Genomic DNA, 18,880 nt, shown 5'->3' on the forward strand with positions numbered 1-18,880 from the left:
ATAAATTTTTATGTTAGCTTGATGAGCCAAGAATTTAGCTGGATGACTCATTCAAAAAAATATAGCTGGATGGTTCATATAACCTAGGATATAGTAAGTTTTATCAGGTGATATCAAGCCACTAGATCATAATACAAAAATATAATATATTTATTTATACTACATACGTGATTTTCTTAAAAAAAGTATAAAATTAAAATTTCATGCCATATATTAATTTTATTTAACATTTATACTTATATTTTTAGTTTAAAATATGTTTATATTCAAATAATAATGTGGATTTTAATATGAATACATTTGTCTAAAATTTGTTTAATAATTTTAAAATTAAACTTACAATTATATATTTTTCATGTTTACGACTGAAAATATTGTTTACTCTTTAAATCTTTAAGAGGATTATATTTATTCAAAATATATGTATGCTTTTATTATTAAATTTTTAAAATACGTGTAAATTGTTATTTGATTATTAAGATTAAAATACAAATTAATTTTTACATATACGTAAGGATATGATCAACAAATATTATCGTTCAGAAATTTTGATATTTATTTAGCAAACAGGATTAACAGTCCAGCATTCAGATTATCAATCGTTGAGAATTTTAATCGTACAGAAAAAATGATTCACATTTAACAAATGACCCCTTACTTGGAGTAAGAACGTTTGTTAAGACAAGTTTAGATTAAGGGGGAGTTTGTTGGGTCGTTTAATCTAAACTTGGGAAGCTGGTTTATTTATTTCTTAGTTGCTATCTTAATTAAACTGTCGTGCAAAGTTTGTTTGGATCGTGTTGACGTGGTCTAAAGAACATTTTAGATTATTTGATAAATTTTAGTGCAAGTATATTTTGCAATATTCTTCTTGTGTGACTAGTTCATCTTAAAAAGGCACTCTCTGGCATATATATTTATTGACTAGTTATTCTTAAAAAAGCCTCTGGAAAATCTATATTGTTAATTAATATTTTATCATGATTGTTGGAAGTGGAGTTCAAATGTTTACAATCCTGTACTCTTAAAATAGCTGGAATACGGCATTTAATCAGTCTCACTACAGTTCAAACCACGCGATTCTCGGTTGTTTATGTCTTGTGTCTTAAAACATTGTTTTTACTTCATTAACAGTGGGCGTGGCAGTGTCAACTGTAAGCAGAAGCCAGGTTGGGGTTACCGTATGTCATCTTATTTATTTCTCTGCTGATCTTTTGTCTTTTGTCCTGTGTTTCGAATTTCTATTCTTTGAGATGTTAAATTGGAAGATTCTACATATATTTTGTTATATTATTCTATGATATAATTAATGTATCTAGAAGTTTATAACATATTATTAGATGCTATCAGTTTTATGAATAGTCTATTTTCCCTTTGTATTTCAATTCTTCTTTACAAATTACTATAAACTTTAGCTCATTTTTTTCCCAACTATGTAATTTTTCTTTCGTGTACTTTTAGAAGTTACAGCTGAAACGCTTCCTGCACTATCCAAAATTGGTTTTGAAACTGGTATCGTGGAAGAGTTTCTCAACTTTGATATGCCTAGCGAACACCAGACATTGACGGGTGAAATTGTTGTTCATTCCTATAATGCAACGGTGGAGGCTGTCTATCAAAATTTGTGTGTCGTTCACGATGGTCAGATTTGCGTTGTTAAGGTTAGGCTTACAAATCTGATGGTAATGTAATTTGTGCCAAAATTTTACAATTTAATGTGTGGGACTTTTGTATTCGCAATATTGAGCAATTTATATCTGGCAATACCTTGCTACCTCAGGTGATACACTGACCGTACTTAATCACATCATGCCTCAAAGTATATTGTTTTATGAGTGCACTATATATATAAAATAAAAAAGGAAACTCAATGTTATCCTTTCCAGGTTGACAGGCTTCGGTTTTTGTCGTGCGAATATAAGCATACTGTTGAGAATGATTCATCCTACTTGCAATCTAGTACATCAAAAAGATATTCTGATGCATAAGTATTCTTCATATTTCCTACAGTATAAATTAGCTCAATCTATTTTATGATGGCCATTGAGCCATCTTGGTCTTCTATGTTAGTTATCAATAATTTTTATATATACATGTATAATTGGATGTGAATTTAGGTACACAACCCAAATAAAGCAGAAATTTGGTTTGTGCACCGAGCTTTTTAATTGTGTTACAATTGAATTGCTTTATTTTATCTGTTTGTATAATTTCATGTGAGATAGTGTTACTTTTCAAGTCAACATAATGTATGAATCATTAGTAACATTCACCATCCAAAAACTCCTGATCACTTTTAATATGATCTTCCCAGCTGGTTCATATAAGTTGTGTCTTAACGTTTATGAATCATAGTACAGGGATGGATTATATATGATGTGTCCTAACCTTTATGAACTGCAGTATAGGAATGAATAATTTTTTCTTTACGATCTGAACTTTTTCGAATCTTGTATTTCAATCTCTGTAATTACAGCCAACAGGATTGTGTATATTACTCGGGCTCTTCATCTTACCTTCAAGTACCCGTGTTGGACACTCGACAATTGGACATGTACACTCGGTTTTGGACACTTATTTTACAATAAAAACATGTATATTTTTCAAAATATGTGGAGTCCGATACTTGACACGTATCCATGTCGAACACTTCTTGCTGAGTCCGAGTAAATGCATTGATTCCTGCAGATATTTTTTACAGGAGGGTCCCAATTTAAATTATAATTGTACATAAGTTTTTCTATTCTTAACTCGTACAATTATCATCTTCAACTTATGTTTGGTATGAAAATGTTAACATTCACTATTAAATTAGTAATAACATAGAGATATGATGTGCCTATTGACCACCTTAACTTTAGTTGAAAACCTGAAGTACTCAACCTAAACAAAGAAACACCTCAAGATATATAAATCGTTTATTTCTGCCGGGCTTTGAAACTCTCCCCAGCTCCCGCCTCCCCTCCCCCCCCAAAGGAAAAAAGAAGATCCACCTTTGAGCAAAGAACACAGTATCATTATGTCACCTGAAATAAGATGGATTACATCCTTAGCTCCATTCTAAGGTTGATATGTAGTCAATAAGATCTTGCTATAAATGTTATCTCCAATTTTTTCACAAAGTGGCTGGACTTGCCAATTAGTGTAATAATGTGGCCTTTGTATAAGCGAACAGACATATCTTTTCTCCTAAAAGCCCTACAACTATAATCCAAAAATATTCTAAAGATATGGCCAACATCAATCAATTATTAAAATATATTTGAATTAAATAATGTATCATAATTCTAACAAGTGTGTTTTATGGATGTTGGTTTGTAGGAAAGGGAACCCATCATCATGAGAGCAGCACCTTCACCGTGGCAAGATCAAAATTTTGTTAAATCATAATTATCCGTACAATCTCTGACTACTTTGTGCAACCAAATGTTCTTTTCTGTAATTTTTGGTTTCACCCAGAAGTACAAAGCTCTATTCTTTCATGCTAACTAAAGTCTATCACATGTGTCATGTATTTAAATACAGGAAGAGTTGATGACATCCATTTGCATGTATAGAAGAATTTAACACCAAACACTTTATCTGCTCTCAAATTTTCAGGTTAGCAGAAGAAGCTTACAATTTTCAAAGCGTCTTGAACTTGCCCTTGATGTAGGGTTTACAAGAAGATACGTGCAATGTACGGAGGTATTTTGATTTTAGGGATAATTAAGTTTTTACAAGAATTCTCTTCTTTTTGCAGCTTATTTAACAAACATATTTCTTTTGTACAAATAGTCTTTATATTTATTTTCTCAAAACCCTCAATTATTTATCTGATCAAATCTCGGCTCTTTATCTAAATTTATAAATGCATCAAATGAACAGACTGCAAAACTTGTGATGCTTTGAAGTACTATGTTCAGTTTACTTTTAAATATATAATCTATTCTAGTTTATTTGCAACACTTCACTTTTGAAATCATATTAATTTTTCTGTAGCACTTTGCATTAAAAAAGTTTTATACGTTATAACTTGTGTGTTTATAACATGAGAGGTACCTAATTGTTATTATGGTATTATCAAATAAATACAAAAACTACCTCCGTCGGCTAAAGATGAAACTAAGAACAACTGGCAAGGTCTTCTTAGTATGCTAAAATTGTTGCAAACATGTTGATGGTGAATTGGAGTATGTATTTACATAATTGTTAATCCTTGTTATCTTTCTCCATTGTATAGATGTCAGAAGTGGTCAACTTAAGGTGGGACTTGATTCATCACAATTATGCAGCAGAGATGAATTCAAGAAGTAAGTTTAATTTATTATTTATTTTTCTTTGTCTTTTGTTACCTTGCTTTTGAGCTTTCTTCTTCAGGTTTTGTTTTAAGCCTTCAAATTCTATTTATAATGAAAAACTGGACATATTTATCACAGAACCAAACTAATTCCTTAATCTGATTCAGTAGCTAGACGATAATTGTTGCAAGTCCGTTGTTCTATATTTGTGCCTATTGAGTATTGACATAGTTGACTGGGATACACATGTGTATGGATCTATATAGATGGACTTATCCTTAGAGGTTTATTAGTTAAGGTTTTAATAATATTCAAAATAATCAAGGCAGGTTGTTTATCATAGCCATTCCTTAGGAATTAGTATATTATATTAAGTGAAGAAACTAAGCATTCATCTACGAAGGTCTGTCCAGCTTGCAAATTTTTTCTGAAGCTATTTGTGTAAGACACACACATGGTCACATGCTCACAACCAACATTTACCATAATGTGTAACTACTTGAAACAAATGACGTATGAATAATATTTTAATCAGTGATATGTATATGAAAGATGTGTCAAGTTTTCACAAATAGAGCTAAAATTGTTGATTTAATTTTTTTAATTAAAATGATGTAGGACAACTCTAGTTATGATGGATATATAAACTAAAAAAGATAACGATGATAGAATTTAGGCGGATGAACAACTAGCATAACAGCCGTTATCCCAAGGGTTTCCCAACAACAAAATGCAGAAGAGACCCAATTTAGGATTCAAAGATATTCGAGTAAGTTTGGAAAAAGATTTCTAATGTATTTTGGAGTTCTAGCTCGAATTCTCTATACTTGAGGCATGTTGGTTTGTTGTGTACTTCCTAGCAACCCTAATGATTTTTGTATTAATTTCAATAGGTGCTCTCAACTTGCATTTGAATCATAATAATAAGAATAATATATTACTTAAGTAATGAATAGGAAAATAAATAATAATCAAATTATCAGAGGGTTATTTCAAATAAAAATTTATAAATATTGGGGAAATGTTATGATCTGTAGCTATACTGGTAGGCGCAAAAGAAAAGAGAAGTAAAAAGGAGAAGGCATCTCGTTACTTCACCCTGTTTTTGGTCAATGACTTTTACATCTGTTCCTGTGTTTCCGCTAGTCCGGCCATACTTGGTAGTTCGAGCAGTGAAGATGGGGAGGCCTAATATGCACACATAGTGAAGTAGCCCACTGGTGCAATATGGAAGATAACCGTAAATTTAGCACCAAATGGGGACATAACTTGTACATGTTCTTCATCTCGGACATCATACATCAGCAATTTGACTTGGTGTTTATGTTGAAGAACATCAAAGTATTTTTTCAATAGTTTTTTCCCTTGTTCCCCTATTTCTATGTGAAAGCATCTTCTGTTCAGCTGGAGGTTCAATATTAAGACGATATATGTTTTTTGTGGTTACAGTGTGGTTTGTATTTTTGCACCAAATAGCTTGCCTGTTATTTAAATTTTTTTTTTTACATCATGCTGCTACTAATCATGACCTAGCTAAGCATAATATTTCAAAATACTACTAGCACCAAAGGTGATATAAATGCAGCCGAAGGTTCTGAGTTCACTTATAATATGTTCTGTGGCTGTGTTCTGCTGTGCTGCACATTTTGGTATGCATATTGAAGCCTGTTATTTGCTTATATGCATTTTGACGCTTGTTCTTTGGTTTGTGGTTTACTACCAATTTCTTTGGTTGTACTTTTCCACACATATATTCACTAGCTAAGGGGATATTTGTAGGTGGTGCCAATAGAATGATGACATTTTTTTTTGTCCCATCATGGCATTTCTGGCGTGTTTGTTATTCCGAATTGGAACTCAGAAAGCAGCTCAAAAAATAAAGAAGGGGATGGAAACACTTAAATAAGTCAGCGAAGGGAATAAGTTATTGCTGGGATTAAGCTGTAGCTTGACGAAGTCCAAGGCAGTGGGTAGATAACAGATATGGATTCGTAACTCTTCCTTAGTGGCTAACTCTCCCCTTGCTAGGTCCTGGATCGCCCTCTCCTATGAGCTTTTCTAATCCCGTTGATCTCGAGATGAGATGGCCGAGTCCGGTTCACCTTGTAGACTGCTCAGCCTAAGGCTAAAGGATAAAATGTGCTATAAAAGAAGAAAGTCAATTACCCGGTGAACCATATGGCCCCCAAAAGAACGCCGGTAATCGCTATCTATCAGAAGAACCTAGGTGCCCTACCTATTTATTGCAAAGTAGCTGTCAGAGTCTTGTATGCTCTAAGTAGCTTATGTATGCTCCTAGCTCCCTTTCGGCTACAGAATAAGAGTTGGGTGGTTGGTGTGTCACTGGGTCGGTGGGGAAACCCCTAGAAGGGGGGACGAGCAGCCGAATCCACATCAGAAACTTAGCAAATACAAGTATTGGACACTTCTAGTTGCTGGATTCACAATTTTAAAAACCAGATACAGAGGACTGTTTTTTACTTTTTTATTTTTGAACAAGGCAAATGAAAACATGTATTTTATTGATTAGTAATTAGTATTACATTTAATCTTATAGTCAAAATTAACAATAATATCCAACATAACCACTTCCTTTTTTTTTCTTTATTGTTTGCTTCTCATTTTTTGAACAATAAGCTTTTTCATTTGTCTTATTTTTGTCAAATATTCGGATTCTATTAAAGAAAAATTAGGTATCAAATTATTTTACACACATCCTGGACCAGGGACTGGATCGAATAAACCTAGTAAAAACAATTTGGATACTGCGACAACCAGGTAATACACAGAATGCGCTACTCTTCTGTCTTCCATGTCTGCTCAACCCATGATCATGAACCTCTATATATATAATGTTATATCAGGGTGACAGGGCCTAAAAGGTTTTGAAGAGATGGATGATAACAATGAGGAAATCATGGGAGGAGGCTTATCACTTGTGGCACCCAACAATATTTCCAAAAAACAATCTCACACAACTCAAATAATATAACTTTAGTATAAATAGACAATAATAACTTGTTGACTCCATTATATAATAAAATTAAACAAAACTTGAAGAAGATTATATAATTATGTGTTATCCTAATAAAGTAAATAATGTAAATGTTGGGTTTTCAGAACCTTTTATATTGCTTCCAAATAGGTTCCTAGCCCTTCTAAGTAGATATCTAGCTCTGCTACATGTACTCACCAAAAAATCTATCTATACTATACTATTATAGGCAATTTGGTAGTTGGTTGTTGTTTGGTACAGTTATTTGGTACCCTAAATAACACCCTAAATAACAAGCGTCAGATTTAAAGACATATAGATGGGAACCGTTGGATATAATAATAAAAAATATTATATTAATATTTAAACTGCTCTCATAGGTTGAGGGTTCGAATTCCGTTAACAACATATTAAATTTAAACTTTATATCTTTATTTTTAATAGTTTCTACAGGTTAAAGGTTTGAGTCCCGTAAATAACATATTATATATTATATTATTTATTTTCAGTCATGTCTCAAATTATCATAAAACATAAATTATTATAATGTATTATGTTCTTAAATTTATTTTTCAATTATTGAAAATTTATATTAATATATCAATAATTTTAAGATAAAACATATTATTAAAAATTACTCGAGTGTTAAAAGCAATCCGTGTATCGCTCAGGTTACAGACTAGTATATATATATGGGCTACTCTAATAGAAACCAATTTTGGAATAAAAACTAGATTTCAAGTAATATTTTATTTTAAATTATTTTGAAATATATCACATATGGTATGCAAATCGATCGTTGAGAGATGGAGAAAAATACAGTGAAGTCGGATTTTAAAATAAATTACCGTTTGACGTTAAAAATCAAATAAAAATGGGAGAAAAAATGCTGAGATTGTGTGTGGGAGGGTACATATTAGTTCGGTGTGGTGCTTTTAGGGGGCTATTAAGGCAGATTGATCTAATGGCTTAGATTAGTTTCTAGTTTCTATTTTAACTTTAGTTTCTATTTGATCATTTGCCTATTATATATATGTGTGCTTACACTTATAAAATAACCCATGAACTCCCTAAAATGACACGACCAAGTTTCTTGGAGTGAATATCACACGTGCGTGTGATAACCTCACACAGAACATATAATGTAATTTCTATATCAATAATTATAATCTCTTGGATCCTATATATAATAATATTAGCACTTCCTTATCAAATAAAACAATTTTTTTCTAATATCGTAATCAGCTAATATTCTAATAAAATAGATAATTTGTCTTAGAAACTTCTAAATATTAGGCTTGCAGAGTCTTTTATTTTGGTTCCAAATCGGCTCAAGAATTTTAGAAATATGTCAAGTACTAGTAGGAGTATATGAGTCTTTTGTTTTGCTTCCAAAAGTTTCTTCGAGACTTTACACATATGTCTAGTACTAGTAGGAGTATATTTATTACATATTTTAACGAATAAATGTGTCTACACTTACAAAATGAGGCGCATCTTGATGGAAAAGCTATAGACTCCCCAAAATGATACGACCAAGTTTCATGAGGAAAATATCATATATGACCATGTTAGTAATCTTTCGAACTAAAAAATGCAACCAAGGAGAAATTTATCAAAAAACCATTTTTTGAGCAATATCATTGACTTTATTAGCACAGGACATATGAAATACCGGAAGCTTAACTTTTTTATTACATAACCCCAAGGCTATGTGACACTCTAGATTAACTTTTGCTTTTAATTTATTTTCAATTATCCATAGTGGATGTTGGGGTTAAACTGTATACATATTTTCTACCACTATGTGTCTCTTTGAAAGAATATTTTGGTTGAGGAACATGACAATTATATATTATGTCTAATAATAATATTGTGAGTACTTGATTGTTGGCGTTGAACATGGTACAAAAAATACTTCATTCCTTGAACTGATTACTTTAATATTAATCCTCTTCATATCATGCTTAACTATATGTGCAATATGGATAAAATACTTTATAAGAAACATCTTCTTTTATTTTTAGTTTTCTTATGGTCTCGATCACCAATCCTTAACTTTTTATTTGTTGAGGTCTAATTATAGGATTCTTGCTTAGCAAAAGTAAATAAATTATAGGATGCCTGATAAGTGCTCGAAAAAGTTTCGAATAACTTATTTTCACAATAAGGTTTTTGGGAGGGTTGGAAAATATATTTTGTGAAGGTAACAACTTTTTCGGGAGAGGTAATTACAGGAGAATAAAGGTGAGGTAACTATCAGCGAAGTAATTGATTCATCATTGATTATGTATAAAAAATAGTGGCTCTGATACCAATTGACGGGGGATGCCGATTTGGAAAAACTAGGATTTATGATATTAAAACTCTCGCAAGGTTTTTTCCATTTAAATCAATATTTTTTCTTAAAAATAAAATTTTAAAGAATTACAATAATAAAAAGCCCATAATTTAATTTGAATAAATTAATTTAACTTTTACTTCAAAAGATGATTTTTAAAATCTCAAGATGATGAGTAGCATCCTTGCAAACCGGTCCCGAGATGTTCACGGACAGCTCTACTCAACTTATATTTGTAAATTACCTTTTTGTTGATTCTTAATTTTATATGAAACTTGTTGACAACTTTTTTTTAAGGAAAAAGACAACGTTGTGGATGGAAATATGAAAAGTTTTACTTTTTACCTTATTGCGAATAAAGTTAGCGGGTGATTGAGAATGTGTTAACTCTGTTAGTTGTTTAATATTGGAGATTTTTTTTCATTTAATTGTGGTAGCGTGTTATTATCAACAACTACAAATTGATTAAATGTATTTTTTTAATAATTAGGATTAGAATCAAGGATTTCATATATAAAATTAAATGTAATCTTAATAATTTTTAGACTTTGATCAACTATTTAAATTAATTTTTTTTGCTAAAATGAATTGTTATCCAACCAATGTTCGGCGTGCATTTGGGAAATCCTTGGTTTAGTTGTTGAGCACCTGTTTTCATGCAAACCTTCTTCTTTTGTTATTTTTTCCATGTTCAATTTTTAATTCTTTTTTGGCATTTAATAGCATAGACTTTCAAAACATAACTACATAAAATTCTAATACTGTTTAGGATACAGTTATATCTTTTACGTCTCACCAACTTTTAAATAATAAATTGACAAAGCAAGATGACCTCAAAATAATACCTATAATAATGCATCCTCAATTGCACAAAAGTTAGTGTTCCTTTTTTCATTCCCTTCATTTCTACTCTTCCGCACAACAATGTGAGTAGATATTTCTGTGGCCATGTCTTCAAAATATATTTGGTAAGTAATGTTTCACCTTGTTTTATGTTCTTTTTGACATTTGATGACTTATTTCTCAGAATGGTGCTTCTTTTGTTTAGTCCTGAATTGATTATAATCTAAAAATACCTAATTTGTAGCATTTGTTCCTTCTTTCATAAGCGTTGTACGAATATTGTTAATTCATCCTTGGCTACCAATATCCAAATTATGTTTCTTTATAAATTTATCTAGATCTATATAGAATATATATGGTAAAATGTTTAAAAGGAACAAGTTAATATGGTTTGAGCATGTAGTGGACAATTGACATATATTACTTTTATGATTATTGTTAAAATGCAATTAAATGGCTCCAAAAGTTTAAGTGTCATGTAAATATATTATATTATAAAAACATAGCAAAAATAATTTTAACCGTGTGATTTGACAGGATTTTGCTCTCTTGGTATATGAAAAACAATGAGATTAAGAAGGTATTACGTTGAGGGAAATAAATAACGTGCCTCTGTTGTTATTGATGAATAATTACGAAACATGTTTTTTAAATTTCTTGCCAAGTTATTTTGTCTTATGGATTATTTTCTTACGAAAATATATAAAGTAACCTCTGTTTATCTTTGTAGTTTTTGCATATGTGTATTAATTTAATAATAATAGCAATAATAATAATAATAATAATAATAATAACAATTTTAATTTGTTTGCATAATTATATTAATATTAATATTTTATTGCTATAGGTGTGATGCAAGAATCAGTTAGTAGTTGTTAGGGTTATAATTCAATATATTGTAGTGACAAACTCCTTACTAGTTACTAGGTTATCATGTATATTTTTATAGACATTTAATACGAACAACCAAAAAACCCTCGTATATATTTGCTAATTATCTTATAAATAAACCCTCTCAGCTCTTCTTATTGTATATAGTTATTATATTGTTAATTGTTTTTATGTTGGAGAATGGTTTCTTGGTTTTGATTTTGTTGGTAATTTATGTTCCTCGGTATGGAATGATGTATAAGCTAAAACTCTTATATAGAATTTTTTCGGTAGAAATATCAGTAACTGTAAAAGTCTAACTCAAAATATAAGATTTAGCTTGTTCTTTCAAGCTTGATTGTTAGATAATTTTTTTTAATCTAAACATTATTTAGAAATAATTAGAGTTGTTATGTAGCTATAATATAGTTGATTTGATTTAGTCAGGATAGTTATTAGAGGTGGTAGAGAAAAATAAGGAAGTGCATTCAAGATAGGAGTTTGTTCCTATTTTGTAGCAGTAGTTGATAGGATTTCTATAATTATGCTTTGTAACTGTTATTGAAGAACTTAACGTGAGAAAACATTGTTCCAAGCAACAAAAACAGTGTGTGTGTGTTGACATTAGTGCTACATCTGGTATCAGAGCTTCAGCGATCAGCTAGAAGACGTGCTCAACAATTCTCCATGGAAATAAAAAAACCTAAGGAGACTTCATTTGGTGTGAGTTATCCAATGCTTACAAAGACTAATTATGCTGCGTGGTCTCTCAAAATGAGAGTATTCATACAAGCATACAGGGTGTGAGAGGCGATCGAACCAAAGGGAGAGAAGGCTGTGATCGATGATAAAATGGACAAGAAGGCTTTGGCTGTCATGTACCAAGGCATTCTAGAGGAGATTTTACTCGCTTTGGTTGAGAAGAAAACGTCGAATGATGCTTGGAAAGCCATCAAAATAATGAGCTTGGGAGCTGACATAGTAAAGGCAGCAATGTCTCAAACACTGAAGGGTGAATTCGAAGCCCTGAGCATGAAGGAAAGTGAGTCGCTAGATGATTTCTATTTGAAATTACACTGTCTGGTAACAAACATAAGGGCACTAGGTGAGACGATGGAAGAAAGTTATGTGGTTAAGAAGCTTCTAAGAGCTGTTCCTTCGCGATTTCTCCATATTGCATAAGCGATCGAGCTATTTGGAAAATTAGAAGAGATGTCAGTAGAAGAGGTGGTGGGCTCGTTAAAAGCCCATGAGGAACGTGTTCGAGGCCAAACAGACACAGGGGCAGGCCAAGGACAACTTCTGTTGACTGAAGAGGAATGGAAGCAAAGAGAAAACCAAGAGGATAAATTACTGTTGACTCCTGAAGAATGGATGAAACGAAACAACAAAGGAGGGAACGAGTACAAGGGCAATGAACCAGCTCATGGGATACGTGACAGGAGCAAAGTACGTTGCTTCAATTGCCAGGGACTTGGGCATTTCGCTGCAGAGTGCAGGAAACCTCGTCGTGACAGAGAGATGGGTAAGGAGGTAAACCTGTCACAAATACAAAGAGATGAGCCGGCCTTGTTGGTGGCCAAAATCGAGAATGAGGATAAAGTTAGCATATTGGTAAAGGAAGGAAATGTGTTCCCAAAGCTATGAGCAATGGGCGAGTCACAAAGACGATCACAAGTGTGGTACCTGGACAATGGGCCAGCAACCACATGACTGGCGAAGAAGGGAAATTCAAAACTTTGGACAAAAGCGTGACAGGACAGGTTAAATTTGGTGATGGGTTTGTGGTGTACATAAGAGGGAAGGGAGATATCTTATTCAAGTGTAAGAATGGGGAAGACAGAGTGTTCACAGACGTCTTCTTCATACCCGACCTTTGCAATAACATAATAAGCTTGGGACAATTGTCCGAGGGTGGAAATAAAATTGTGATGGACGGAGAGTACATGTGGGTCTATGCATAAAGTGGGAGAACATTAATGAAGGTGAAAAAGTCTGAGAATCGCTTGTATAAAATTAGCCTTGAAGATAATGGCCCTATGTGTTTGATGGTAAAAATAGAACAGGAGACATGGTTGTGGCATAATCGCCTTGGCCACGTGAACATTCAGGCCCTTGAATTAATGTCAAGGGAGAAGATGGCTAGAGGGATTCCAAAGCTCGTTCAACCAACTAGGAGATGTGAGGGATGTCTGATGTCAAAGCAACCCAGGAGCCCATTCCCATCTAGTACAACATTTAAATCCGAAAAGAAGCTAGAGCTGGTGTATGCACACCTGTGCGGACCCATCACGCCCACTACACCAGGAGGTAACCGTTATTTTCTATTATTTGTAGATGACTTTAGTAGAAGGATGTTGGTGTATTTGTTGAAGGAGAAGAGTAGTGCATTTGATGCGTTTAAGAAATTCAAGTCGTTGGTTGAAAATAGAAGTGAGTTGAAAATCAAAATGTTAAGAACGGATCGAGGAGGAGAGTTTTGCTCAAAAGAGTTTAACTCGTTTTATGAGGACTCAGGGATTGAACGCCAATATACCGCCCCATACACCCCGCAGCAAAACGAGGTGGTTGAAAGGAGGAATAGAACAGTAGCAGCCATGGTCAGAAGTTTCATCAAGGAATCATAACTACCGCCGTGGATGTGGGGTGAGGCTGTAAGGCACTCAATTTATGTACTAAACAGACTTCCAACTCGAGTACTGGAGGGAAAAACGCCATATGATGCATGGAGTGGAAGGATGCCAGATTTAAGTCATTTAAGTGTGTTTGGTTGCTGCGTGTACATGAAAATACCAACTGTGAACGTCAAGAAATTAGACGATCGAAATCGAAGGATGATTTACCTTGGAAGAGAGCCAGGGACTAAGGGAAATAGGCTTTATGACCCCATGACAGGATCAATGCATAAAAGTAGGGATGTAGTATTCTTTTAGGACGAGTTTTGGTCATGGGAAAAAGCTGAAACCACTGAAATTTTAATTCCAGGACAAGTATTGGAGGTTGAAGAAACACCAGTGGTTGAACATCGCGACACAACAGAACAGGAGGAGAGGACACCTGTTCAAATACCTCGTGACACAATAGAGGGTGAGTTCACAGAAAACACAGATATATCGAGTGCTGAGAGCAGCGAACCACGACGATACAGGCCATTACATGAAATATACAACGAAACTAAGATGATAGAAATGATTGACGAGGTCATGTTACTAAAGGCAGAAGAGCCGACACATTACAGTGCAGCAGTGAGTGAGCAGGAGTGGGTGGAGGCCATGAAAACCGAAGTTGAAATGATTGAAAAGAACAATACCTGGGAGCTTACCGATTTACCAGCTGGGCATAAACCTGTGGGGCTAAAATGGGTCTATAAACTAAAGAAAGACACAGAAGGAAATGTAGTAAAGCATAAAGCCAGACTTGTGGCCAAGGGATATGTGCAGAGAAAAGGAATAGATTATAACGAAGTGTTCGTTCCTGTAGCAAGGTTGGACACCATAAGGCAGTTTCAAGCTCTGGCAGCAAAAGAAGGATGGCAGGCGCACCACCTTGACGTAAAGTATGCATTTTTAAACGGAGAATTACTTGATGAAGTGTACGTTACTCAGTCGGAAGGGTTTGTTAAAAAAGGACAGGAATATAAAGTGTATCGACTGTTGAAGGCGTTGTACGGGCTACGACAGGCCCCAAGGGCATGAAATGCAAGGCTGGACAAGTGCTTAACAAAATTGGGGTTTGTAAAGTGCCAACACGAACAGGTTGTGTACACGAGGTATAAAAAGGAGAGTTTACTAATAGTAGGCGTGTATGTGGATGATCTGATAATAACAGGTGCTAACTTAACAGAGGTTGATGAGTTCAAGAGGGAAATGAATCAACAGTTTGAAATGAGTGACTTGGGTTTATTATCGTATTACTTGGGAATTGAAGTCAGTCAGAGTTGCTCAGGTATTACGTTGAAGCGGGTTGCATATGCAAAATGAATCCTTCAGAAAGCTGGGATGGTGAGTTATAATTTGACAAGATGTCCCATGGATCAGAAACTTCAGTTGGACAAGGATGAAGGCAGAGAACTGGTGAATGCTACTGAATATCGATGCATTGTTGGGTGTTTAAGGTATTTAACCCATTCTCTTCCTGATATAACTTATGTTGTGGGTGTCGTTAGCAGATTTATGGAGCAGCCAACAGTCAAACATAAACAAGCGGTGAAGCAAATACTGAGGTATATAAAAGGAACGATAAGCTATGGCCTGAGATATACACGTAATAGCTACAGAAATGCACTATCTGGTTATACAGACACTGACATGGCTGGGGATGTGGTTGACAGGAGAAGCACGGGAGGAATGTGCTTCTATCTAAATGGGAATTTGATATCATGGACATCACAAAAACAAAGGGTGATTGCATTATCGTCGTGTGAAGCTGAATACATGGCGGCTACGCTGGCAGCATGTCAGAGCATTTGGTTACGAGGTCTGTTAAGGGAGGTATTGAGACAACAGGTTGGGTCAGTCATAATATACATTGATAATAAGTCTGCAATAGAGCTGATGAAAAATCCTATTCTGCATGGGAGGAGTAAGCATATAGACGTGAGGTTTCATTTTATCTGGGAGTGCATCGAGCATGGGGAGCTAGTTGTTCGGTACGTTGGCACACGGAAGCAAAAGGCAGACATTCTAACGAAGGCACTCGGACGTGTCAAGTTCGAGATCATGCAAGAGCAGATTGGAGTCTGTGACATTGCAGCAGAAGAAAGTAAGGTGAAGACGTAGTCATGTGAATGTTTAGATTAGGGGGGAATGTGTTAGATAATTGTTTTTAATCTAAACATTATTTAGAAATAATTATAGCTGTTATGTAGCTATAATATAGTTGATTTGATTTAGTCAGGATAGTTATTAGAGGTGGTAGAGAAAAATAAGGAAGTGCATTCAAGATAAGAGTTTGTTCCTATTTTGTAGCAGTAGTTGATATAATTTCTATAATTATGCTTTTTAACTGTTATTGAAGAACTTAACGTGAGAAAACATTCTTCCAAGCAACAAAAATAAAGTGTGTGTGTGTGTGTTGACATTAGTGCTACATCTGGTATCAGAGCTTCAGCGATCAGCTAGAAGACGTGCTCAGCAATTCGCCATGAAAACTAACAAACCTAAGGAGACTTCGTTTGGTGTGAGTTATCCAATTCTTACAAAGACTAACTATGCTACGTGGTCTCTCAAAATGAGAGTATTCATGCAAGCATACGGGGTGTGAGAGGCGATCGAACCAAAGGGAGAGAAGGCTGTGATCGATGATAAAATGGACAAGAAGGCTTTGGCTGTCATATACCAAGGCATTCCAAAGGAGATTTTACTCGCTTTGGCTGAGAAGAAAATGTCGAAAGATGCTTGGAACACCATCAAAATAATGAGCTTGGGAGCTGACAAAGTAAAGGCATCAAAGTCTCACACACTGAAGGGTGAATTCAAAGCCTCGAGCATGAAGGAAAATGAGTCGCTAGATGATTTCTATTTGAAATTACACGGTTTGGTAAGAAACATATGGGCACTAGGTGAGACGATGGAAGAGAGTTATGTGGTTAAGAAGCTTCTAAGAGATGTCAGCGATCGAGCAATTTGGAAAATTAGAAGAGATGTCAGTAGAAGAGGCGGTGGGCTCGTTAAAGGCCCATGAGGAACGTGTTCGAGGCCAAACAGACACAGGGGCAGACCAAGGACAACTTCTGTTTACTGAAGAGGAATGGAAGCAAAGAGAAAACCAAGAGGGTAAAGTACTGTTGACTCCTGAAGAATGGAAGAAACGAAACAACAAAGGAGGGAACGAGTACAAGGGCAAGGAACCAGCTCGTGGGATATGTGACAGGAGCAAAGTACGTTGCTTCAATTGCCAGGGACTTGGGCATTTCGCTGTAGAGTGCAGGAAACCCCGTCGTGACAGAGAAATGGGTAAGGAGGTAAACCTGTCACAAATACAAGGAGATGAGCCGGCCTTGTTGGTGGCTGAAATCGAGAATAAGGAGAAAGTCAGCATGTTGGTAAATGAAGGAAACGTGTTCCCAAAGCTGTGAGCAAAGGGCGAGTCACAATTCTTCTCTACAAATTACTATAAACCTTAGCTCATTTTTTTCCGAGCTATGTAATTTTTCTTTCGTCTACTTTCGGAAGTTACAGCTGAAACGCTGCCTGCAGTATCCAAAATTGGTTTTGAAACTGGTATCCTAAAAGAGTTTCTCAACTTTGATATGCCTAGCGAACACCAGACATTGTCGGGTGAAATCATTGTTCATTCCTATAATGCAACGGTGGAGGTTGTCTATCAAAATTTGCATGTAGTTCACGATGGTCAGATTTGCGTTGTTTTTACTCTAGATCTTAAGGTTAGGCTTACAAATCTTATGGCAATATAATTTGTGGCAAGAATTTGCTGCATTCAGGCTAATACTTTTACAATTTAATATGCTAGATATCGTCATGGGACTTTTGTATTCGTAATATTGAGCAATTTATATCTGGAAATACCTTGCTACCTCAGGTGATACACTGACCGTACTTAATCACATCATGCCTCAAAGTATATTGTTTTATGAGTGCACCATATATATAAAATAAAAAAAGGAAACTCAATTTTATCCTTTCCAGGTTGACAGGCTTCGGTTTTTGTCCTGCGAATACAAGCGTACTGCTAACAATGATTTATCCTACTTGCAATCTAGTACATCAAAAAGATATTCTGATGCGTAAGTATTCTTCATATTTCCTACAGTAATCATTGTATAAATTAACTCAATCTATTTTATGGTGGCCATTCAACCATCTTGGTCTTCTGTGTTAGTTATCAATAATTTTTATATATACATATATAACTGGATGTGAATTTAGGTACATAATCCAAATAAAGCAGAAATTTGGTTTGTGCACCGAGCTTTTTTATTATGTTACAATTGAATTGCTTTCTTTTATATGTTTGTATAATTTCTTGTGAGATAGTGTTACTTTCCAAGTCAAGGTAATGTATGAATCACTAGTAACATTCACCATCCAAAAACTCCTAATCACTTTTAATATGATCTTCCCGGCTAGTTCATATAAGTTGTGTCTTAACGTTTATGAATCATAGTACAGGGATGAACATACATATCCAGAACTCCAGATTAATATTCCTAGCTGGCTTATATTTAATGTGTCCTAACATTTATGAACTGCAGTATAGGAATGAATATTTTTTTCTTTACGATCTGAACTTTTTCGAATCTTGTATTTCAATCTCTGTAATTACAGCCAACAGGATTATGTATATTACTCGGACTCTTCATCTTACCTTCAAGTACCCGTGTTGGACACTCAACAATTTGACATGTACACTCGGATTTGGACATTTATTTTTGAAAATTTCTGTTATTTCAGTTTTTCGGTTTTAACCGAAATAAATCGGTTTGGTTCCATTTTTCAAATTATTAATTCGGTTTTAACTGAATTAACCGAATAGTATAAATATATATTTTTGAAATATATTTTATATATAATATATTATAGATAATTGGAT

General features: G+C 34.2%; 2 protein-coding genes across 2 annotated transcripts; both read left to right on the forward strand.

Moving 5' to 3' along the window:
* The first annotated feature begins 15,357 nt into the window (after positions 1-15,357).
* LOC141674806 (secreted RxLR effector protein 161-like) lies at positions 15,358-16,107 on the forward strand. Its single transcript, XM_074481511.1, has one exon. It carries the CDS (start codon positions 15,358-15,360, stop codon positions 16,105-16,107), a length of 750 nt encoding a protein of 249 aa, XP_074337612.1.
* Positions 16,108-16,636: 529 nt separating this feature from the next.
* Positions 16,637-17,405, forward strand: LOC141674807 (uncharacterized). The gene is made up of 2 exons (XM_074481512.1): positions 16,637-16,889; positions 16,966-17,405. Exons 1-2 carry the CDS (start codon positions 16,637-16,639, stop codon positions 17,403-17,405), a joined length of 693 nt encoding a protein of 230 aa, XP_074337613.1.
* The last annotated feature ends 1,475 nt before the right edge of the window (positions 17,406-18,880 follow it).

The sequence above is a fragment of the Apium graveolens genome, chromosome 7 (genome assembly GCF_009905375.1).
Source record: "Apium graveolens cultivar Ventura chromosome 7, ASM990537v1, whole genome shotgun sequence".
In the NCBI taxonomy this organism is placed as follows: domain Eukaryota; kingdom Viridiplantae; phylum Streptophyta; class Magnoliopsida; order Apiales; family Apiaceae; genus Apium; species Apium graveolens.